We start from the raw sequence: 25326 nt of genomic DNA, 5'->3' as shown, positions 1-25326 counted from the left end.
ATCACTCTCGATACGGATCTGTTTCAGGCTTCTCTTCCAACTGATTTATCGGTCTTCTATTTCCTCTTAGCTCCAGGCTGCACCAAACGCCAACTCCTCTCCCTCCTGGGCCACCTCAATTTTGCCATGCGCATTATTCCCCAAGGGCGGGCCTTCATCTCACACTTGCCGTCCATCGCTTCCGCTGTTCCATCTCTCTTGTCTCCCATCTCCCCAGACAACTCGAGCCGTGCCGAGCTTCGTTGTGGCTCAACCTCCTTGCCACCTGGAAGGGGATCACTTTCTTTTATGATGACCAACTGGCTCACCCCCACGACATCAATCCATACACTGATGCTGCTCCTTCAATCGGTTTTGGGGGCTTTTACGATGGCAGATGGTTCGCAGCAGGACGGCCCTCAGAGCCCGCAAACGAATACCACAACGTTTCGACCGAACCATAGATCATCATCGTCATTGCCATAGTCATTGCCATCGTCATTTGCATCGTCATTGGCATCATCATCGTTATCGCCTTCGTTATCGCCTTCGTCATCGCCATCGCCCTCATCATTCATCGCCATCATCATCGCCATCGTCTTCGCCACCATCATCGCCATCATCTTCATCGTCATCGTTATCTCCTTCGTCATCGCCATCGACATCGTCATTGCCATCATCATTTGCATCGTCATTGACATCGTCATCGTTATCGTCATCGTTATCGCCTTCGTCATCGCCATCGCCATCATCATCATCGCCATCATCATTCATCGCCATCATCGGCATCGTCTTCGCCACCATCATCGCCATCATCTTCATCGTCATCGCCATCGACATCGTCATTGCCATCATCACTTGCATCGTCATTGGCATCGTTATCGTCATCGCCTTCGTCTTCGCCATCGTCATCGTCATCGCCTTCGTCATCATCTTCATCGCCATCATCATAATCGCCATCATCATTCATCGCCATCATCATCGGCATCGTCTTCGCCACCATCATCGTCATCGCCTTCGTCTTCGCCTTCGCCATCGTCATCGCCTTCGTCATCGCCATAATCATCGCCATCATCATCATCGCCATCATCATTCATCGCCATCATCATCGCCATCTTCTTCGCCACCATCATCGCCATCATCTTCATATCGATAAGTATCGACATAATTAATAAAGGACGCTCCAACTCCACATCCATCATGCTGTTCATGCGCCGTCTAGTCTGGCACTCAGCCATACATCAATTTATCCTCCATGCAGCACATGTCCCCGGTCACTCCACCACCATCACCGACTCTCTTTCTCGTTTCTCATCCCCGAAGACCAATCTCCCCTGAATACTTCGAGACCCTGGCCAACTACTTGTCTTCCTGGAAAACACAGAGCACATCTTCGACAGATCCTTGCGTCCGAGTCAGGACAGTCGTCACCAGTTTCTGGTTTCACCATCGCTTCCGTCATATACTCTCCTTATCTGTCATCTCCCCAACGCACTACTCCGGTCACTCCTTAGGATCGGAGCCGCCACTTCAGCCTCCCGCCACGTATCCCAGAGCACCTCATACAGCTCATGGGCCGATGGTCCTCCCAACTATCATCGCTACATTCGCTCAGATCTTAGCGACCTCAGATCCGCTCAGTCTCATCTCCTTAAATAATCCACGGTTTTGGGGGTTCGTCGTTGCCCGGGCGCTGCGGCGGATTCCCTACCAGCTTCCCCACAACGCATCGACTGATCCATAGATCATCATCATCGCCATTGTCATCGCCATTATCATCACCATCGTCATCGTTATCATCTTCGTATCAATAAATCATTTAAACGTATCCTGTTGATGGCGTGGTCCTTGCTAGTGAATTGGAGCTTAACAAGCGAATTTCGGGAGCAGGACCACGCCTCAACCACGCCTCCTCCGGCACCACGCCTCTTCCGGCAAACCTTCAAATACCAGCCTAACCTTCACTTCCTCTTCGCTCTCGTTCTATGCACCCCTCCCCCCCACCCCTTTTCTCTTCTCCTTCTTCCCTCTCTTTCTCTACCTCATAGATTCCTAGGGGGTTCGTCGTTGCCCGGGCGCTGCAGCGGATTCCCTACCAGCTTCCCCACAACGCATCGACTGATCCATAGATCATCATCATCGCCATTGTCATCGCCATTATCATCACCATCGTCATCGTTATCATCTTCGTATCAATAAATCATTTAAACGTATCCTGTTGATGGCGTGGTCCTTGCTAGTGAATAACCCTTTTAAAACCCGAATATTGGCAATAACCCGAATTTGCACTGCCATGTAAACACCAATAACCCCTTTGAATAACCCAAATTTGCTCATATTCAGGTTTTTAAAAACCCCAATATGACCCCTGGGTTACTCCTTTTAAAACCTGAATATTGGGTCATGTAAACACCAAACGGAATATCCCCATCAAACGGAACATGAATTTGTTTTCTGCACATGCTCCGTTCACAAGGAATCCTGGTCTTTTGAGTCCAGGAAGTTCTTATAAACACGGAGAAACCAAGACCAGGAGGAGACTAATCACTTCATAAATGTAATGAAGGATATGAACATTTCTGCATTTGTAGACGGTAGAAAGTACCGGTATAGAAGATTTACAAGAAGGTGAGAGAAAAGTTGCGCGAAGCAGCATTTGTTTTGAATTTGGATACAGGAAGGAGAAGCAGAAATGACGGGAATTGCGTCATCACGTTCTCCGTGCGTCGCTGGTTTGATCAGATATCCCAAAGTATTAATTACCATGTAAACGGAATATTCTGAATGTTTCAGTAACCGGAATATTAGTAATAACCCCAATTTTGACTGTATGTAAACGAGGTCTTTGTTTCACAGAAGAGACGATCAGACCGGAGCAAAGAGGACTCGATGAAGACGCATCCTCCTCCCTCCCACCTTGTCCTACTCCGTTTCAGTTAGTGAGGGCAGATAATTGCAAACAGACTAATCCTCTCTGGAAAAAAGATACACAGACCTGACCTCAAACCTAACCCTCACACACGTATGGGAAGTGAGTGTGGGAGTGTAGGAGGACTCTAACGGCTCTGCTTTGTCACAATGATCTATTTCTAATGCTTTTATAAATGGACGTCAGGTTGGGATACGTCAGTGATGACCCAGTCTGAGTTCTGCTCCACAGTTTTGAGCCGCTCACATAAACACCTCTAGACGTCCCAGTGTCAGTCAGTCACAGCCGCACTTCGGCTGTTAGCTGGACTGTCACCCAGTTTGTGGGGAATGATTGATCCCCAACAACTGGCATTTCCTTTTCTCGAAGCGTCACCAACAAGCCAAATGTCCAGAAAATATCTTGAAAAATACTAAAAATCATATACTTGCAACCAAAAAGTTCCCACATGTGACATTTCAACACCCGCCCTGAGAAGCGTGACGGGCCTGACAATAGTTGCATTTATGGATTTACACGGAGCAAAACATATTTGTACTCTGGGCTGTTCAGGTCAGAGAACTGTAAGGTTATACAGGACTGTCTCAGAAAATTTGAATATTGTGATAAAGTCCTTAATTTTCTGTAATGCAAAAATGTCATACATTCTGGATTCATTACAAATCAACTGAAATATTGCAAGCCTTTTATTATTTTAATATTGCTGATTATGGTTTACAGCTTAAGAAAACTCAAATATCCTATCTCAAAAAATTAGAATATTCTGGGAATCTTAATCTTAAACTGTAAACCATAATCAGCAATATTAAAATAATAAAAGGCTTGCAATATTTCAGTTGATTTGTAATGAATCCAGAATGTATGACATTTTTGCTTTTTTAATTGCATTACAGAAAATAAAGAACTTTATCACAATATTCTAATTTTCTGAGACAGTCCTGTAATTAGCACTATTTGCTAAAATAATTTAAGATGAACATTTCAGAAGATCAGTTGGGTGCAGAGAGACGTCTGCTCCAGAAGTTAAAACAAGTGGGAAAGTCATTCTCAGGTTACTGTTCATCACTGATCTCTATCACAGCTGTTACAACAGGAATCACATGATTACAATAAATTATGGGGATCATTTTCAAAATGCCTTTTCAGAGGATCTAAAGCATATCAAAGCATGCTGTAATTACAAGGACTCGCGGCACATGGAGTTTTCATCTGCTCGTCATAAACTGCAGGTTGATGAGCTCAGATGTGGAAGACAGATGAGCGAGCATCTCTTTGTCTGAACCACACGCAAAGACACAGCGCAGGAACGTTTCTTGTTTTAATTGAAGCTCTGTGGTGGTCTGTGATCGTAAAGAAAACCACTTTTGTGCTCTTGTACTTTGTAAATGCAGTTAAGGTCCCGCATGAGGACCATCATGATTTGATTTCCCTTTAAGTCATATTATGGCCAGGCTGCAAGAAAATGTCTGGATTTATTAGGGTTAACACACCCCCTTGGTTTGGGGGTTTAATCAACATGCTCTCGAGGAAGCCACCACATGAAGCCTGAAAAGACTTCTGAATTTAATGATCGGTGGACGTACACCAAACCCAGACCCTGAACACATGCACAAACGCTCAGCAGGCAGTAAAATCACCACAATCATACAGACGCTCAAAACTCTGAGAGAGATTCTGATTGTTTGCAGCTTTTACACCCGACTTTTACAGTTACGAATGTGCAAGCACGACTTCAAAGACTTCAAAATATCTGAAATTGTCTTTGTTTCGGAGTAAATGGTAGTCATCTGCAAAAGTTAGTATCAGTAGTCATCTGCAAAAGTTAGTATCAGTAGTCATCTGCAAAAGTTAGTATCCTCTCCTTTAATTACAGTTTTTTTTTTGGTTTGGCTTGTTTGGAAGGTTTGTCAGGATAAAAACTCTTTTTATCTAAAAAAGAAGGATAACTAGCCTGCACCTGAAGGAATCCCTGGATTTCTAGAGCAATGTCCTACGAGCAGATGAGAGCAGGACTGCTGTCAAAACATCCAATACACACTGTCAAGCACTATGGTAGAGGAGGAAAGGGTTGGAGTTGTTTTGCAGCGACGAGAGTATTTTAGAGGCCAATATAACTGTCCGTCCACAGAGCTTTAGCTGCCAGGCTGACAACGCAACACTGTTGTGCAACAGGACAGTAATTGAAAGCACAGCAGCACATCTGATAAACATCTGAATAAATATCTGAAGAATAAAAAAATCAAGGTTTTGGAATGACTTCGTCAAAGACCAGACCTTAACCTGCTGGAGAAGAAATCCCTAAAAACCCCAATGAACTGAACCAATGTTGTAAAACGGCCGACCCAAACTCCTCCACGGCTGAGAGACGCAGACACGACTACTGCAGGTTAGTGCTGCTCAAGGACCCACAAGTGGTGATCTAAGGCTGTGGAGAGCAACTTATTCCAGTTTCCACCTTACAATGAGAGAGCAGACACCAGTGATGTATGAAACATAGAAAGAATAGAATAGAATAGAATAGAATAGAATAGAATAGAATAGAATAGAATAGAATAGAATAGAAAGCCTTTATTATCATTATAATGGTATAATGAGATTAGGCAGCAGCTCCATAAAAGTGCACACATGTAATGACTATGTAAAAACCAAATAAGAAACAGGAAACATATATACACTATTGAAATGAATGGATGAATGAATATTGCACATAAATGAGTGAAATATTGCACATAAATTGATGAAGAATATTGCGCAGTATGAGGTAGATTATGCAGAGGTGTCAAGTAACAAAGTACAAATACTCCGTTACCTTACTTAAGTAGAAATTTTGGTTACCTATACTTCACTGGAGTAATTATTTTTCAGACGACTTTTTACTTTTACTCCTTACATTTTCACGCAATTGTCTGTACTTTTTACTCATTACATTTTAAAAACAGCCTTGTTACTCTATTTCATTTCGGCCTTTAATAAAAACTATCCAGTTAAATTGCTCCATCCGGATAGAGTGAATTTGGTTGTGGTTGTTTCAGATGTTCTTGTCCAGTTTTGTTCTTACATCCGTTCCCTCAGATTCCTGCAACTAAACTTGGATGTACATTCCAATAAAGGTTAGGATAAATGATAACATGCCTCTGAAGTTTGACTTTTTGCACCATTAAAATACTTATAGGCAACTAGTCATCATATCTCCTGCTCTCTGAAACACATGTTAATGCTCAATAGTACACATATATGGTTCTTTAATATATTTGCATTATACTAAGATGCATTCATGTTCAATGGCTTTTGTCCTTAATGGCTTTTTTCCCCCTTACATTACTTTTACTTTTATACTTTAAGTAGCTTTGAAACCAGTACTTTTATACTTTTACTTGAGTAAAAAACTTGAGTTGATACTTCAACTTCTCCAGGAGTATTTTTAAACTCTAGTATCTATACTTCTACCTGAGTAATGAATGTGAATACTGAAGACACCTTATGAGTTCAGAAAGTTGACAGCTTTGGGAAAGAAGCTGTCCCTGAGTGTGTGAGAGGAACAGACATCAGCCTGAACTGTAGAGGTTACTGTTCAGCTCTTTTCTGTTTCTCAGTATCCAGTAAGTCCTGTGGTCGGAATCAAGCCGCGTTGTTTTCCTCCGAGCCGCTGAGCAACACCGAAAGCGGCTCTGAGAGACAGAGCGTCCTGGCTTTGCACACCCCTAAAAATATCTGCCACCAAGCGCGCGGATCAAAGCGGGGCATGCAGCAGCTCCGGCATTTAACCTAAAGCCTTCTGAGAGGAGGAGCGTGCAGGGAGAGCAAAGAGCCCGCGGCATCCGCAGGACAGGACAGGAGAGCAGAGGAGAGGAGGGCTGGCTCGGGTTTCAGACGCGCATTTGACTGCAGACCTGCAGCACACAGACAGCGCAGAGCCTGGAGCAGGACGCACGGAGAGGGACGCACGGAGCAGGACGCACGGAGCAGGACGCACGGAGCGGGGATCAGGGACGTCATTGGGGCACACAGGAGTTTTAAAGAAGAAAAGGGACATCTAGAAAGTTATTTCCCAGCACAGACAGACACTCTTTCCTAACTGTTGCTCCTCACCTGATGAATACGGGGGTTCTGTGGATACATTAACGCGTAGAATGGGGGAAGAGCAGAAGTGGAGAGCGGAGGAGAGGACGCGCCTGGAGCAGCAGGACCCGTCCAAAGGTCCGGTGTGGAGGACGTGCAGGAGCGCGCCGGGCTCGGCCGGCTTGGCCGTGTGCGTCGCGCTGGCGCTGCTGTGCGCCGGGGTGTGCGTGCTGGAGCTGGTGCGCTCCGCGGAGCTGCGGGCCCGGATAGCGCGCCTGGAGCAGCGGCTCCCCGCGGGGACCTGGGCCCCGGAGCAGGTGGAGCCCTTCATCCTGGGCCGGCTGGACCAGATCCTGGACGAGGTGAGGCCGTGGCGGGGCCGGGGCCGGGGCGGGGGTTGCGTCCCCACCAACAACATGTTGGACACTTTGAAAAGTTTGGTTTGCTGACCATACAATAGTCATAGTGTTTTGTAGTTTGTTCATTTGATAAGGATCCCCATTAGTCTTCACCATGTGAAGACTATTCTTCCTGGGGTCCACACAAAGACATAGGCTACAGAAGATTACAATAATCACAAATCAAAAAGGGTGAAAACATTCACCAGAATTCCTAAAATAATAAATTAAAACAAAAACAAAAGAAAAGATGAAATAACCAACCAAAAACATCAACATCTTAAGTAACAATATTTGCTACTATCACCAGATCTGTATCCACTTATGAATAAAAATAGTTGCAACAACAAAACCACCAGGTTTTACATCCCAACATCCATTCAACCGCAGCTTTTCAACAATAGCTAATAGTTACAGCTCTAGTTGCACTCCATATTACTATTCAATTTATAATATACTTACAATTTGCAACATAATCACAATGTATGCCTAGGACCGATCATATCTTCCTTCTGAACCACTGCCTGCTTGTATTGGGGGTCATTTGGGAAAAGCTTCTGGACATGGTGAAGGAACTACAGAAATTCAAACAATGGTTTGATTCAAACAAATTATCACTTCATCTTGGTAAAACAAAATGCATTATATTTGGGAATAAGCCGGTGAGTTTAACTAGAAACCTAACAATAAATGATACTGGAATTGAAATAGTATCGGAAAACAAATTCCTCTGAGTCATTTTGGATGATAAACTAAGCTGGAAATCATGTTAAATCTAAAATGTCAAAATCCATTGAAATTCTGTACAAAAAACTATTATAAAGGCCTTCGTCCGCATTGGAAGTCCAGATTTTAATATCTAATGCTGAGCAGCCCTCCAGAAGGAAAAGCCACCAACCAAAGTTTCAACAAAAAGACAGAAGGCGTTTATGTGAGAGGCTTAGTCCGTTTCTCTGACTGCTCCAGCTGTTTAGGGCTTTAAACTGTGCTTCTAAGTCCACTAGGTTTATGCTGTCGTAAATGCATTTAAAAAGTTATTAATAAAATACATATTTTTAATAGGTAAGCACGACATGAATAGGCATTTCTTCCAGTTCCACATACAAATGTCGAAAAATGAGCTAAATATGTTTATAAATGGTCTTCGTGGGTTTTCTGAGCTACTAAAGGAGCTTTAAATCAGTTTAAGTCTTGATCCAGGTCCGGCTCCAATCTTTGATTGCTTTCACACAGATAACTGAAACTCTGCAGAACCTCAACATTTCAAAGTTGATTTCTGAATTAGGGTTAAAAAGAAGTTTAATATCAAAATATATATAATTATTAACAGTTGCAAAGCTTACTTCTGGGGTTAATTACATGATATATGTTCCCTCCGTTTATGTGTTAATTCTTGGAACATCAGGGTGTAATTGTTAAACGTTTGAAGGTGGTAAACCTTGGTATCTGAGCTACACGGACTAGCTCAGTTCCTGCTGCTGCAGCTCTGAGGTGAATCTTCCCAGCAGGTTGGACATGTGGTTTCCACATCATGTCTCGTCTTCCCTGAGATAACGTGGAGGGAGCAGTCCCAGCACTCACATCTGTTGTTGTTGCACTCACCCTGGTCGTTGTCCTGCAGCCGAGCACGGCGGCACTAAACCAACTAACGAGCTGCTCCACAGCGACCCCGGTCCCACAGCGACCCCGGTCCCACAGAGACCCCGGTCCCACAGCGACCCCGGTCCCACAGAGACCCCGGTCCCACAAAGACCCCGGTCCCACAGAGACCCCGGTCCCACAGAGACCCAGGTCCCACAGAGACCCCGGTCCACCGGGCCCTGCTTCCACCATCCTCCGTCAACCTGCTCGTTTAGAAAAAAGCTCTTTCACTGTACATTCAATTACATTTTTTCAATTCAATTTTATTTATATAGCGTCTAATACAACAAAAGTTGTCTCCAGACGCTTTCCAGAGATCCAGAACATAAACCCCCGAACAATTATTACATAAACAATGGCAGGTAAAAAGTCCCCTAGTGGGAGAAAAACCTTAAGCCAAACAGTGGCAAGAAAAACTCCCCTTTAGGAGGAAGAAACCTGGACCAGGACCTGGATCATAAGGGGGGAAGAAACCTGGACCAGGACCTGGATCATAAGGGGGGACCCTCCTGCCGAGGGCCAGACTGGGGGGTCGGGGACATCAACAGCACAGCAGGCAGGTGGAAGCAGCAGCGGGATGACCGGGGGTGGGGACTGCAGGCAGGTGGAAGCAGCAACGGGATGACCGGGGGTGGGGACCGCAGGCAGGTGGAAGCAGCAACGGGATGACCGGGGGTGGGGACCGCAGGCAGGTGGAAGCAGCAACGGAATGACCAGGGGTGGGGACCGCAGGCAGGTGGAAGCAGCAACGGGATGACCAGGGGTGGGGACCGCACGCAGGTGGAAGCAGCAGCGGGATGACCGGGGGTGGGGACCGCAGGCCAGCACGCAGCTCCCGAAGCTCCGGCCCAATCAGCAAGCCCCAGGTTAGGTGCAGGGTCGGGGAAAGGTTGAGAAGGGGCAGGGCCAGGGAGAGGAGTCTTGACGGACGAATCTCTCCCCCGCCTGCCCGGGCCGTTACCCTGCCCCTCTCAATCCCACACTGCAGGTACATGTTGAACATTCAGGGTTTTCGTATCAGGAAAATACCGCATCAGACCAACAACAGTATAATTTTCCCCCAGTCCACTAAGTATTTAAGAAAAACCGTCCTGTGGACAATAGCCTCACGATTCGACAGCGTGTAGATCCACCTTTAGCAACGGTAGGTGGAAGTACTGTAGTTAGGTTTTCTGCTACTTGAGCATGATTTCAATAGCATGAGGTGTTTCTCCAGAGAAACTGTGCTTGGTTTTCTCCAAATATGGTGCTGGTCATCAAGGCTAAACATCTGTCCAGGGGACATTGTTCAGGAGTCTATTCAGATGCAGTTATGTGACTTCAGCCATGCTTCCATGCTCCGCACAGAAGACACCCAGAACATCGTTGGGGGTTTGTGTGTTTCACTGAGGACTGCAATTTGTTGGGATACATTTGTGAAAACCTCCATTCCTTAGAAGGTTGATACCTGTCTCTCTCTGGTGAATATTCTTTTTCATTGTAAAATACACTGAATGCTCTAGACCACCAAAATGGCCAAATCTCTCTATTATCGAGGTCTGCGAACCTGTTGGTGACCAGATCACAGCCAATTATAAGCAGCAGCGGATATACACACACACACATATATATATATATATATATATATATATATATATATATATATATATATATATATATATATATATTTAGTGTCATGAGGTCCAAGAACAAGTACAGCAACGATAACAACCCCAGCAAAAAGAAATGTGCATGAAATAGACCACAGTGCATGTTTCTTTTACTATCTGGTTAGCCGTAGCTTAGAGGCTGAACAGCGTCTTAGCTCAGTGTTGGTCAGTGAGCAGTTCCTGCACACAACTCCTCCTGAAAGCAACAGTTCACTTGTTTGTTGGTGACACATTAATGAAATGAGAGGCTAGGTGTCGGTCCTGGACTTTTCAGTGTTGCTTCAGCAGTAATTTTGGACTCTTGACAAAGCAGCGTGAGTTCTGATCTCCTGCTTGGAGCTCAAGCTCCAGCAGCCGCGTCCTCCCTGCAGGGTGCTTGCTGTCCCGGAACGTATAAAACAAATAACTACACTATAAAAGAAAACCATGGATAACATATCAACAGTGGAAAGCTTTGCAGTTGCAGTGTGTAATGATTACCTGACAGTTTTTAGTCACAGGTTTGTATATTTTCATCTGATATATCCAGTACTCGAGTTGTAAAAACAATCAGGGGGGATGGTGGATTTTATCATATGGGGACAGATAATTTGTGCTGATTACAAATAATATAATATATTACAAATAATAGCAGTGACCAAAACACCTAGAAATACTGCAGGAATGACATAGCAGCAGTTAAATGCAGCCTTCTGTAAGCTTTAAATATCCACTGGGCTTACATCAAATACATCAAAACACAACAATAAAAAACACTTTTCTGAACTTATCAATATGACTCTGTCCTTCACAGGATAAGTAACATGGATCACTGCAAAAACTCACAATCTTAACAAGAATATTTGTTTTATTTCTAGTTAAAATGTCTCATTTTAGTAAAAAAATCTCATTACACTTAAAACAAGACTCATCACTGGAAAAAACAACAATTTCCACCTGTTTCAAGTAGATTTTCACTTGAAATAAGTAGAAAAATCTGCCAGTGGAACAAGATTTTTTTGCTTGTAATGTGAAGATTTTTCTACTTATTTCAAGTGAAAATTTACTTGAAACATGTGAAAATTGTCAAATAAGTTATTTTTCTGGTGATGACTCTAAATGTTGAAATAGCAGTAAAACCACATTCATTGATGAAATGACATAAGGGATGGAAAGGAGGGATGGCAGTTTTACAGGGGGGATGATTTGGACCGGTTTTATTTCAGGTGGGATGCCATCCCCCCTCATCCCCCCTCATCCCCCCCTCATCCCCCCTCATCCCCCCCTCATCCTCCCTCATCCCCCCTCAACTCCAGTACTGGATAAATCTTCAATCAGAAGTGTGTGTGATCAGGTTCTGTTTGGGTACTTTGCCCTGGGGGTCTTTTGGGGGCCCAGTCAGGAGGGTTCCTCTCCAGACGGGCCTGGGGCGTTGTGGTCTGCCTCTCTGTTTACCTATCCTTGCATAAATAGTCATTATTAATGGGACGCGAGCACAGATGTGGCCTTTTGAACAGAGAGAGAGGGAGAGAACGTCTGTGGCACTTTCACCCGACACTGTGCAGAATCCACCACCCCGTCTCCTCCGCTGGCGACCCGGTCCCTCTGTTCTGCAGAATGTGGCCTGTTCCCTGTTCCAGCAGCAGGCCTTTCAGCTTCTTGTGTAATGTTTCTAGTCTGGTTTGTTTTCAGTCTCAGTGTCTGCACATCACAAGCATTTGGAAGGCTGGAACTCTCTCTCTCAATCCTGTGTTCTGGTTTCATTAAGACTAGAAACAATCTTACAAATGAAACAACAATAACTGTTTCACTGTGCCAAGCAAACGAAGACATCATTACTCTCACGTACCTGTTCCAGGAGCTAATGGAGCTTTTATACTAGTACCTACTCAGTACGACTCCACTCGCCTCCACTCGTTTCTTCTCAACACCCAGATCAGAAGTAGGAGGTTGGAGAAGCTGCTGTGACGTATTTGATTGTGTATCTAAACGGAGAAGACAACAACACTAAAGATGTAGAACCTGGAGGAGATGATAGATGTGCTGCTGGATCTGTGACTTGTGTTTGATACCAAGTTAAAAAGTGAGAGTGAGAGAAACTTCAAGCGGTGACGCTTTTTTTTTTTTTTAGTTTGTCTCTGCGCTGCTGAAAAGTCAGCTGGAGCCGTGAGCAGCTATGAAGAGACAGAGTTCCTGGTAGATCTGGTCGTTCCTTATCTCCGTCTAGATCCCTTTTTAATTCTCTCCTCAGCACCAGGTTTATGAACATCTGACCCTCAGAGTTGGATCATGAAACAGACTTTTGCTGCCGTTGCTGGTTGAATAAAATGAACAAGAATCCGTCAGAGTCTCTTTCTCTGATTTCCTCCTCCTGACTCAGACGTCTGACTCCAACCCCCCGACCAATCGGTGGCCTGTAGTGTGATGATGTCAGATACAGCCGACTCAGCCGCTTAGAACCTCGGCAGAATAGATACAGAAAAGTATCTACTCAGAAAATTAGACCCCTGGTGGAAAAGCGCAAAACCCAGGCGAGTCGGGCTGAGTAGGTAGTAGTGGAAAAGCGCCATAAGAGTGACCACCAGCTGGGGGGCAGCCTTCTGGTGTGTGTGTGTGTGTGTGTGTGTGTGTGTGTGTGTGTGTGTGTGTGTGTGTGTGTGTGTGTGTGTTAAGACAATGTCAAGAGGGCAAGACTTTTGGTTTTAGTATATTTTTTGCTGCACATCAGTCTGGAAAGGGTTATCAAACCATCAGTGGACAACATTAGTTAAACACTCTACAGTCAGACATGTTTGACAAGTGGAAACATTCTAGATAGTGGCCAGGTTTCTCAGGAGTGCACATCCCAGAGAAGTTACTCCGAGGTCAGATGGGAGAGGTTTGGATGGGGAAAGCATTTTTTCATGAAAGCACGACGTGCATTCACCAAACTGATCTAAACAACCTGCAAAACTGTGGCAAAGAAGACTGAGCAAAGTTCCTCCACAGCGTGTACCACAACCCTAAGTGATCAGATGATTGAAAAAAAAAGTTTACATGCACATGCATTGGAATAAAAGAGGGATGAGCAGCTTTTGCATGGCTGCTGATCCAAACTCTGGTTCCTTGTTGGGATCCTGCATCCGGGTTCAGAACCAATGCCTCACCTAGAGCCAGGTCTAAACAGCCAGCATTGAAAACCGTGCGTGCTCTGGCCACAAAGAGACCGTTTATTTGTTCCGTTCCCCCAGACAATTAGCTTTAATGGAGTTACTCAGTTTTTCACTGGCAGCTCACCAAAACATCCAGCTTGTCTCCGCTGTGACTCAAATGCTGATTGTCTGCACTACGAGTGAAACCAGTATCTGAGTGTGTGAGCGTTGCTGAGCTCTCTAAACCTTCTGCAGTGGCAGGTGTTGCTTTTTCACATTTATGCCTTCAGTGATGTCCAACTTAGTCAATAAATACCTTTCATTATGCCAGCATTAATACCAGCAGGGCTGGAGATTAGTTTGAAACACACTTAAGCATTACTAGGCATCACCTCAGTTGTGTACCAAATGGGCTATTATACAGTGCATTTTAAAACTCACCAAACCTGGTATGATACTGTCAAAATTTTAAAATAAAGGGATCTTTAAAATTAGCTTTCCAAAAAGTTTTATTAAATGAGTCCACAAAGAATATACAAGCTTTAATAAGATTATACAATAAATTGCAAAATCACAGTTTAATATCAGAGAGACATTAACAAGACGGCCATACTTTGGCCACAGCGACCCAATAACCAAGTCTCTTTGTGAAAAAACGTTTTCATGTCAAAACCTGACGTATCACGGCTTTCTGGGACCTGTTGCTTTGAGTACAAGCACACAGCCGCGCCAATGTGGCACATTATTTACATACATCGTGGAAGGAAGATTTTATTGTTCCATTTTTAGTATATTTGTCATTTTGGTTCGTTATTATGGATTTGATATGAATTAAATAAATTATAAAAACATTAAATGTGAAAAAAATAATATTAATGTTCGCACTCACCAAAACGGCTGTGTCCTCCCCCCACTGTCATGGCTCAAAGTAGTAAGTATCGATATCCAATCACAGGATGCGTAAATGTCACGTTTAACGTGAGGCTAGCTAGAAGGCCTTACTGACTTCTCAACCTTTCCCCGACCCTGAACCTAACCTGGGGCTTGCTGATTGGGCCGGAGCTTCGGGAGCTGCGTGCTGGCCTGCGGTCCCCACCCCCGGTCATCCCGCTGCTGCTTCCACCTGCCTGCGGTCTCCACCCCCGGTCATCCCGCTGCTGCTTCCACCTGCCTGCGGCTCCCACCCCGGGTCATCCCGTTGCTGCTTCCACCTGCCTGCGGTCCCCATCCCCTGTCATCCCGCTGCTGCTTCCACCTGCCTGCGGTCCCCATCCCCTGTCATCCCGCTGCTGCTTCCACCTGCCTGCGGTCCCCATCCCCTGTCATCCCGTTGCTGCTTCCACCTGCCTGCGGTCCCCATCCCCTGTCATCCCGCTGCTGCTTCCACCTGCCTGCGGTCCCCATCCCCTGTCATCCCGTTGCTGCTTCCACCTGCCTGCGGTCCCCATCCCCTGTCATCCCGCTGCTGCTTCCACCTGCCTGCGGTCCCCATCCCCTGTCATCCCGCTGCTGCTTCCACATGTCTGCTGTGTGCTGCTGACGTCCCCGACCCCCCAGTCTGGGCTTCGGCAGGAGGTCCCCCCTTATGAGCCTGGTCCTGCTCAATGTTTCTCTCCTCCTAAAGGGTTTGGCTTAAGGCTTTTCTCCCACTATGGGAGTTTTTACCTGCCATTGTTTATGTAATAATTGCTCGGGGGTCATGTTCTGGGTCTCTGGAAAGCATTTGGAGACAACTTTTGTTGTATTAGACGCTATATAAATAAAATTGAATTGAATTGAATTGAATTGAATTGAATTAACCTTTATCTAATTATTATGATGATTTCTGGTTATGTTAGGCCAGCAGAGTAGGCCTTGCTGGGCCTGACAGCCCACCACTGCCTTTAGGGTTAGGAGTTATATTTATTTCCCAATTGTGTATAATTATTTTTGAAAAAAGTAAATGTTGCTTTTTATCAGTTCATGAAAACTGAGTGGGTCATCAGTGGGGCAGGCCGGTCGGGAATAAAGCATGGTCAAAATTGTTTGAAATTGTGAAATGCTGCATGTCTAAACCTCCTCAACTCATCCATGCCGTTGTGCATTCCAGTCAAAATTTCAGCCGCTCTCCTGCCCAACTCACCCATGCGCTCACCCCAGGACTGGTTCTGAACCGGCTCTAGCAGCACACAGGTGGTCCAAAAGCCTAATAATAGGTTAGCGAGGTTGTTCGCTGCAATCATGTCCCCCAAAAGCACTGCCACTTCCAACAGCACCCCTGGAAACAGCAGCCCCCTGACCTGCCTTCCTCTCTGCTGTCAGCTCACACTGAACACGGCCGTCTTAACGTCTACAATTACCCACAAAGTGCTCTCCGTAGACCTGCTTGAGCTCAGGGTCAGTTGACTGACGAGGCCGGATGGGAGCTGGAGAACATGCAGGGAGGTGTAGAAATGTACAAAATATAGTCTCCCTTTGGCCTGGTTCCTTCAATGTGATCCCCATAGAGCCGTCACCCAATACACTGTGAGGTCCGCACACATACGCACACACACACACACACACACAAATACATACATGTACATGCCCATGTCCTCCATGATGTGTGTGTGTGTGTGTGTGTGTGTGTGTGTGTGTGTTTGAGTGTCCAAATGACCCACGTGCTAATCAGACAGCCTGCCATAAACAGCACAGTCAAGCAGAAGTCACCTCTGCACTTCATCATAACACAGTTGGTGATGGCTGCACACACACACCGGCGCACACCGGCGCACACTGGCGCACACACGGCGCACACCAGCGCACACCGGCGCACACCGGCGCACACCGGCGCACACCGGCGCACACACCAGCGCACACCGGCGCACACATGGTGAACACCGGCGCACACACCAGCGCACACACCAGCGCACACCGCCGCACACACCAGCGCACACACCGGCGCACACACGGCACATACCGGCGCACACCGGCGCACACCGGCGCTCACCGGCGCACACCGTCACCTGAATGAGTCATTCCACTTGAACATGAGTATAAACAGGCGTGCCGACAGTGACCACATTTACACGGACAGCAGGAACATAATTATTGACCTTTTCATCCAAGACAATGTTCTGATTAAGGTGTTTCTAACTTGCTTTGAGGATACTCGTTCAATGTTCCAGGTTTCCACGTTAAAGAATGAGTTTGATTAAAATAACATCCCTTATTTTTAGCGTTTCTGCAGTCTCTTGCATTGTCTGTCGCTTTGGCAGAACCTGAGCTAATGTTGCTGTTGTGTTCTTGCAGTATCATTAGCAAACTCCGTATACTCAGCTCTAGCAGCACACAGGGTGGTATCGGGGAATTTTTGCGAGTACGAGTATATGAGAGCAGTATCGCCATCAGCATCCCTAGTTTCAACAGAGGTAATAGTTACTGTAGAGGTGATAGTTACTAGGTGATAGTTACAGCAGAGGTGATAGTTACAGCAGAGGTGATAGTGATGGACACTTTTACAAAAAACAAATATCATTAATAACGATAACAATAATTGTTGCAAATTCGTAAGTATGGACCCCCCAATTACAGACATCTAGTTGGTTAAGAAGTTCAATTTGAAGGAACCATTTAAATGGCTGAGCAAAGACATGTTTTGAGCAGGGTGGGGGTTCAGATCTAGTAGTCCTCATTCATTCATTCATTCATTCATTCATTCATTCATTCATTCATTCATTCATTCATTCATTCATTCATTCATTCATTCATCTTACTCTCGTGCTCCTCGTCGTAGACGGAGAAGTCCATAACTGGAAGTGAATGCAAAAGCAGTGCCAGGTCTTAAAATAATCACTCTTTGCGTCGGTTAAAGGTTTTGTCATCCTTTAGAAATAGATTTTAAAGCCACAACAAAAACGGAGGTATTAGGTTACCGCTCTTCAAAGGGGAGGCCCACAATGAGCAGCAGTCACTTAACCCATGACACCGGCGTCTTGAAGCTTCTCCGCGGGTCACCAGGCCTGAATGCACGTGCTCTGCATCCCAATATATTATGGTATGACCTTGTTGCCAAAGTGTTGCCAAGCAGAAGAAATGGTGCTGATGAGGTTGAATCTCAGGTAGAGGAAAGAAGCAGGGTCTCATCCTCATCCAGGATTTCTTTAAATGTGTATTAACAAATATAAAATCTAATTTTTTTGCATTTTTCTCCTTTTCAAGCCAGTTCAGTTTGCTTCAGTCATTTTTTGTTGTTTGCTTCTGGAAACTGCGCTACATTACTTTTCACTCATTATAGAGGGTTTGCATTGATGTCACTTCCCCACTGGACCACGCCCCCTTACTCGCACTGAGTGGCAAAACATCAAGGCTAATTTGCACCAATTATGTTCAAGGACTCAAATCCGAGTCCGATGACACCACCCACGACTCTCTATATCAAACCATTCAAAAGTTATAGCAAAAAGTAGGAACTATCAAATATGGACCAATCAGATGAAGGGGGGCGCGCTTTTTGGCGTCTACGTCGCCACGGTAACGCTTTTGACTGAGAAAAGTAATGCGCGTTGTCGCAGGATCTAGACGCACATTTTGATGTATAACACACCTGGGTGCACGTTACGGTTCGGGCCGTATTAACTGCCGAAGGAACGGCATAAATTGCGCCAAAATTGCGCCGAAATTACATGATTAATTCAAAATGGCCGACTTCCTGTTCGGTGTCGGCCATGGCGCCAAGAGACTTTTCTTCAAGTTGCGACATGATACAGGTGTGTACCGATTTTCGTGCATGTACGTCAAACCGTACTGTGTGGCTTGAGGCGCAAAGTTTTCTAGGGGGCGCTGTTGAGCCATTTTGCCACGCCCATTAATGCAAACCATTAAATATCAAATTTTTCGCCAGGCCTGGCTTGGTGCAAAATTTGTTGACTTTTGGGGCACGTTCAGGGGGAAAAAAGGCCCTCCTTTCGTCAGAAGAAAAATTCCTACAGATACAATAAGGCCTTTGCACTGTAAGTGTTCGGGCCCTAATGATGATGACAATGCTAATAAGAGTAATAATAATAATAAAAAAGAGACAGTTAATGGAGATTAAATAAATGATTAAAGTCAGCACAACATCTCTGTTTGCTTCCAGCAGTTTAATCAAAATTGGTTCGGTCACGGGTCGATTTAAAGAGTGAGATAGAATGAAGCAAAAAAGAGAGAGCATCATTTTGGGAGCACTGTCATTAAAATGTAAGCGATGTATATGAGGACATGAGTTAGAGGCCTCTGACAGTGCTTGAAGTGTGGTCGTTACATTTCTCTCCCCCTGGCAGAACGGCGTGACCTTTGATGTGGCTGCCGTTGCAGCCCGCTAGCCCGCTAGCTTGGCAACAGCAGAACCGAGTCCCTGCTCTGCATCGCTGCTATTATCTAGTTTGGAGAGTGTGTCTTGCGGTGTTGCTGCTTCCAGCTGGACTATAGAGAGTGAGCTGGAGGGCCAGCGCGAGCTGCTCTGGATTAATCTCGCTGCAGACTTTTCCACTTGTGAGTGGGGCCCCGCCGGCATCAACCGCATGAATTCCTCAAAGTAGTTGTGAAGCGTGAGGCTGGCAGAGCCGCGAGCCCCTACGCCTGAGTCCACGTGAGGAAAAGCCCTCAACCATGTGTGTTACTTTCAGACAGTCTGGGTTCACACTGAGAAAAGAAAACGTCATACACTTATTTTTAGTGGTTCACAGTTTTTCCCTCTGCCTTCCTGCCTCCCAAGGCCTCAGCACGCTGCAGACCCGGCGCTGGGATCGGCCAACAGCACGGGAATCTGTCTGTGAAATTGGATTCAGGCTCCATCAGTCTTAGAAACTTTTCCAAACAGACCGTTTCACTGCCGCGCTATCTTTGACCTTTGATTGGCTTTAGGTTTCAGGCATTTGAAGATAATCAAGACTCCGGCCAAAGTGGAGATTTGCAGAGGGAAACGGACATTTAGGCTTCAGAACGCAATTATGCGACAGAAACGTCACCAGCGTCATGAGTGTGTGTTTACAATTTGTTTGGCCACCGTTTCTTGTATTTTACCAGTTTTATATTCTAACGTCACACCTAAAAGTAACTCCACTTGTCTGTCACTCCAAACCAAAGACTCGTTCATCTTGGAAGTAACTGGAAGTTACTCGTGTCATTTGTTGATGTTTTTTTCCAGGATTCTGATTGGCTAGCATGACTTTATCTTCTCGTTACACTGCCCCCTGTAGGTTTGGCTGCTCATAGCACCTTAACAGATATTTATGCAGGTTTGTGTAAATGATGGTATTTTTCAAAACGTAGAGGGGGAAATATCTGTTTTTGTAAATACGGCTATGTGTAAACGTGGTCTTATTTCACACAACTGACGAGAATTACATTTCTATACGGTCAAAATGTACAAAGACCGGGTAATGGCAAGAATTACGTTTCTATATGGTCCAAACGTTACATTTATTGAACTTACTGGTTAAGTTGCCAGTCAATGTATGAAATTCATCCTCATTATAATAGTTACATGAATTAGACTCACTATTAAATCTGCTAAAGAAATTAACATCTGGGTCATGTAAATCCATACAATCCATAAAATGATAATCAATTGCCTATTTAGCAAATTTAAATTATTATCATTTTTTTCTATTAATATGTTTCAAACATAACTGTTTATGTTTAAGTTAATTCATTCCAAACAAGACATTCCAGGCACTTTTCATCATTTTTTTCTGTTATCATCAGATATTCACTCTTATTCAGTTAGAGGTGGAAGAACTTTCATTTACCTGTTTGTCTTTTACCTCCAGTCACAAATCCTTTATCAGATTCCATGGCCCTCAACTCTGGAACTCTTTCGATAGGTCTCTTAAGTTTCATCATCCTTAAAAATGTTTAGAACCAGCTTGGTGGGGAATCTCTTATCTGGGCTAAATTAATAGGCTATTCTAATTGAGATGAAATTGCCATTTTATGGATATTTTTTGTTTGTGTGGTTATTGTGTTTTTCTTTGTTTCTTTTATCTTTTCTTTTTTCCTTTCTTTTCTTTTTCTATTGATTGATTTGTTTTTATGATTTTGTATTGAGGGGGAGGATTTTTTATAAGCCCTTCGGGCTTCTTTTCCTCTCCTGCACAATTATTTGTCCTTGTAGTGTTAATATAATTACTTTTTATCATTGTGCATATGAATGATATAAAATAAAAAAAAATAAAAAAGACCGGGTCAAATACAGTTTACACGCGTTGCACATATCCTCCCAATAATCCCTGATTTTATCCGCGGCCTGCACCCCACAGTCCAGGTTGAGCGGCTCTTTGAGGGCACATGCGTTACCCAGAATACCAGCAGCGCTGCCCAGAATGGCAGGGCCGTAACAGTGTCCCCTTCAGCACCTGTCAGGCCTCTAACCAGCCCCCGCCGGCATCGCTCGGGCAGGAACCGCCGACGGCAGCAGGCCCATCGCTGCGAATGCTGCGGAGAACATTCGTGCACGGTGCTGTGCTCTGTTCAGGGTCAAATAACAGGCACGCTTTTGTTGATCTAATGAGCTCAACTGTCACACTCTGACACCCAGTACTGGAGTTGAGGGGGGATGAGGGGGATGACATCCCCCCCTGAAATAAAAACGGTCCAAATCATCCCCCCTGAAATAAAAACGGTCCAAATCATCCCCCCCTCAAATAAAAACGGTCCAAATCATCCCCCTTGTAAAACTGTCATCCCTCCTTTCCATCCCTTATGTCATTTCATCAATGAATGTGGTTTTACTTCTATTTCAACATTTAGAGTCATCACCAGAAAAATAACTTATTTGACCATTTTCACCTGTTTCAAGTAAATTTTCATTTGAAATAAGTAGAAAAATCTGCCAGTGGGACAAGATTTATCTTCTCATTACAAGCAAAAAAATCTTGTTCCACTGGCAGATTTTTCTACTTATTTCAAGTGAAAATCTACTTGAAACAGGTGAAAATTGTGTTTTTTTCCATTGATGAGTCTTGTTTTAAGTGTAATGAGATTTTTTACTAAAATGAGACATTTTAACTAGAAATAAGACAAATATTCTTGTTAAGATTGTGAGTTTTTGCAGTGATCCATGTTACTTATCCTGTGAAGGACAGAGTCATATTGATAAGTTCAGAAAAGTGTTTTTTATTGTTGTGTTTTGATGTATTTGATGTAAGCCCAGTGGATATTTAAAGCTTACAGAAGGCTGCATTTAACTGCTGCTATGTCATTCCTGCAGTATTTCTGCAGGTGTTTTGGTCACTGCTATTATTTGTAATATATTATATTATTTGTAATCAGCACAAATTATCTGTCCCCATATGATAAAATCCACCATCCCCCCTGATTTTTTTTTTACAACTCTAGTACTGGTGACACCCAAGACTCAAAGACAGGACTCGTGCCCAACAATAAAACAGATATTTTGTAAATACATCATTAGTTTTAATTTGAGTGTAAAAGCAGCAGCCGTTGCCCTTGAGAGAGTCTGATCAGGCCTCATTGCTCTGTAATAATAAGTGCTTTACAGGATTACTGGCCATTCCTCATTCATGTGTTATGTTAGAGCCACATTTACAGAGGACATCATGATGGTCAGGCACTGCATGCTCCTCCGGGAATATGATCTTTTTAGGCAAAGGGAAACCTAAAAAGTGGCATCATTTTCAAAAAGGCTGTGCGTAAAAAACGATCAGCCTGTATTGATCCATTACAGTTCATGTTTGGGACAGCATTGGTGCTGTACTCAGCACCAATATTCGGTCTGCAGACGAGCTCCCATCCATGTGCCCTACAAAATCATTCAACATCAAGTTTATACCAGAAACTAGGGCTCCTTTTTTGGGCATAAACAAAAAAATACCAGAAGTTGTAATGTAATGATGAAAAAACAAAATCGATCTTTAGTCATAAGAATCGATTTTTAGGAATTAATATTGCGAATCGATTTAGAATCGGAAAATCTATTTTTTTCAACACAGGCCTACCAGAAACAACAGCTTTGACGAGACACGAAGTCTGAGTCTGACTCCGTCTCTTTTCTTCCCTGTGCTCTGCAGAAGCTTGCAGCACGACTGCCCAAGTCCCGGGAGGTGAGGGACGTTTCCCACGGCTGCCTCTGTCCGCCAGGTAAGAGCTCACCTGTTCACCCATCCATGCTCCTCATGTCTCCACCTGCAGGGAGAAAACAGCAGTCGGAGCTCCTTCATAAATGTAACTTCACCTGTATGGGTTGTCTTGACGATGCTTTATATTGTTTTACTTTGGCTGCTGAGTTGCATGGTCGGTACAGAGATCTGAAAGAGTTGCCATATGGGCTTTGATTTTAAAGAAGTTTTCATTGTTGCACTTTTATGGATAATACAGAAAAAAGAGGGCTGCTTTTCCACACAGCATCTTTCTAACTCGGGGGTCGGCAACCTCTTTGCTCTTTAGCGCCGCCCTAGTGGCTCCTGGAGCTTTTAAAAAAATGTTTGACCTTTTTTTTCAATTTTTTCTTCTTTTTTCTTTTTTTCCCTTTTTTCTTTTTTTTCTTTTTTTCCTTCTTTTTTTCCTTCTTTTTTTCCTTTTTCCTCTTCTTTTTTTCCTTTTTTTTCTTCCTTTTTCATTTCCTTTTTAATCTTGACATATCGACTTTTTTCTCGAAATTTTGACTTTTTTCTCAACATTTCGACTTTTTTCTCAACATTTTGACTTTTTTCACAAAATTTTTACTTTTTTCTCTACATTTTTACTTTTTTCTCCACATTTCGACTTTATTCACGAAATTGACTTTTTTCTCGACATTTTGACTTTTTTCTCGAAATTTCGACTTTTTTCTCGACATTTCTCCCCCCAGTTATAACTAATATAGAAACATGCAGCATGTGTTGCCTTCATTCTAAGGCTTATACGCGACTTTTCATTTTTTGCGGCTCCAGACATATTTGTTTTTTGTGTCTTTGGTCCAATATGGCTCTTTCAACATGTTGGGTTGCCCACCCCTGTACTGACTCCACCAGAGTGTAGTCACACTTGTAGCTCGGGGTGGCCAGTCCGGACTGACACTTCCAGCTCTCATTTAAGAGCAAAGGCAGAGCGGAGGACCCGTGTTGTGCTTGGTGCTTCCAGGATCTTAGCATTTGTTCCCTTCAGCACAGTCACGCACGATCACGTAGAGCTGAATCTGCAGCACGGCTGTTATTAAAGGTCCTGACGTCAGCATTTCTGGCATCATCCAGGCCTTTCTGCATAACCAGCTGCACACGTGTCCTCTGCTCGCCCACGGGGAGTGTGGCGACAACCAGATTGATCTTATTATGGTCAGTGAAGTTACTCAAAAACTCCAACGTATTTATCTTACTAAAAAAGCTAATGAAGTCTGCATTGCTGAGGCTGAGTACGGTCTTTGTTGTGCAGAGACACCTGTTCTCTCGCTGCAGTCTCCAGATGGCAGTCATTAAGTCATGGGCTAGATGAGGTGTGTGCATGTGTCGTCTCATATAAATGACATTAAAAAAGCCTCAAGGGGGCTCATAGATCTGCTTTTTTAAGGTGGATAGACAGAACCATCCTGGACAATATTTGAAGCACAAGTTTAATCAACGTCTTTAGCATCATGGAACAGCCCCATGAGTCCAATGTGGAGTATTTTACTTTTGACATTTTCCTATTTATCAAAGAAAATGAAGCAATTCCGTAGAAATAAAAACGTAATAAAGAACGGTATCGTACAAAATCCTGTACATCCTGTAGACATCTCGGTTGTGAGCAAAAGTCATTCCTCTAATGTTGTGGAAGTTAGAATGAGTGCTCTGCTCTGAACCTTAATAAGAAGTAACTGTTTAAACTGTTTCCAGTGAGATGATGCTGTCTTCCAACAGTTCGTGTAAAAGTTCCCTACTGTATCATTTGTTGGTACGGAAATCTTGCCAGCAAGGAAAAAAAAACTCCCTGGGGAGAATTGTGCGTGCTAAAGTTGCTGGGATGTTCAGCAGTCTGGATGAAATCTTTAATTCTCAGGTGCTTAAGAAAGCAAAGTCCATTTGCAGGGATGATACTCGTCCTCTTAACCAAGAATATAAGCTTCTTCCCTCTGGCCTTCACATAACTGTTCCAGCTACAAAAAATAGATACAAATGTTCCTTTGTGCTTCTCTCCATCAAGTATTTGAACGCTGCAGAGGAGAGGAGGTGATTGTGGTTTAGAACCTGCTCCATGCTGCCACCTGTGCGGTTGAGATTTATTTAAAACTATTTATGCTGATCGGTAGTCAGCCTTTTCATTACTTCTCCCTCCTTGTGTTCTGTGAGCTCGGTGCATCTGTTGTAGTTCTTCTCTGCTCCATCATGTATGTTTTTATGTCTGAATGTAGTTGTGTGATGAATGTGCTGAATGATTATATCTGCTGCAAACCTAATCGTACGGTGGCCGAGACCCGCCATTGCTGAAAATTAAAGAAACGCTGCAAATAAAAATAAACGCTGCTGCAAATAAAATAAACGCTTTGCAAATAAAATAAACGCTTTGCAAATAAAATAAACGCTTTGCAAATAAAATAAACGCTTTGCAAATAAAATAAACGCTGCAAATAAAAACAAACGCTGCTGCAA

At 44.0% G+C, this 25326-nt stretch overlaps 1 protein-coding gene across 1 annotated transcript; it reads left to right on the top strand.

Moving 5' to 3' along the window:
* The first annotated feature begins 6572 nt into the window (after positions 1-6572).
* On the top strand, positions 6573-24177 carry LOC133463581 (collagen alpha-1(XIII) chain-like). The gene is made up of 4 exons (XM_061745176.1): positions 6573-7329; positions 22795-22864; positions 23924-24036; positions 24157-24177. Exons 1-4 carry the CDS (start codon positions 7039-7041, stop codon positions 24175-24177), a joined length of 495 nt encoding a protein of 164 aa, XP_061601160.1. The 5' UTR covers positions 6573-7038.
* The last annotated feature ends 1149 nt before the right edge of the window (positions 24178-25326 follow it).

This window comes from Cololabis saira, chromosome 17, assembly GCF_033807715.1.
Source record: "Cololabis saira isolate AMF1-May2022 chromosome 17, fColSai1.1, whole genome shotgun sequence".
NCBI classification, from domain to species: domain Eukaryota; kingdom Metazoa; phylum Chordata; class Actinopteri; order Beloniformes; family Belonidae; genus Cololabis; species Cololabis saira.
This window is presented reverse-complemented; position numbering and strand designations above follow the sequence as displayed.

What these genes read in the sequence shown, in the direction of transcription:
- LOC133463581 (XM_061745176.1), top strand. Translation starts at nt 7,039, where the DNA reads ATGGGGGAAGAGCAGAAGTGGAGAGCGGAGGAGAGGACGCGCCTGGAG. An exon ending in CGGCTGCCTCTGTCCGCCAG is followed by an intron (nt 22,865 to 23,923) that starts GTAAGAGCTCAC and finishes CTGTTATTAAAG; the next exon opens with GTCCTGACGTCAGCATTTCT. An exon ending in ACCAGATTGATCTTATTATG is followed by an intron (nt 24,037 to 24,156) that starts GTCAGTGAAGTT and finishes CTCTCGCTGCAG; the next exon opens with TCTCCAGATGGCAGTCATTA.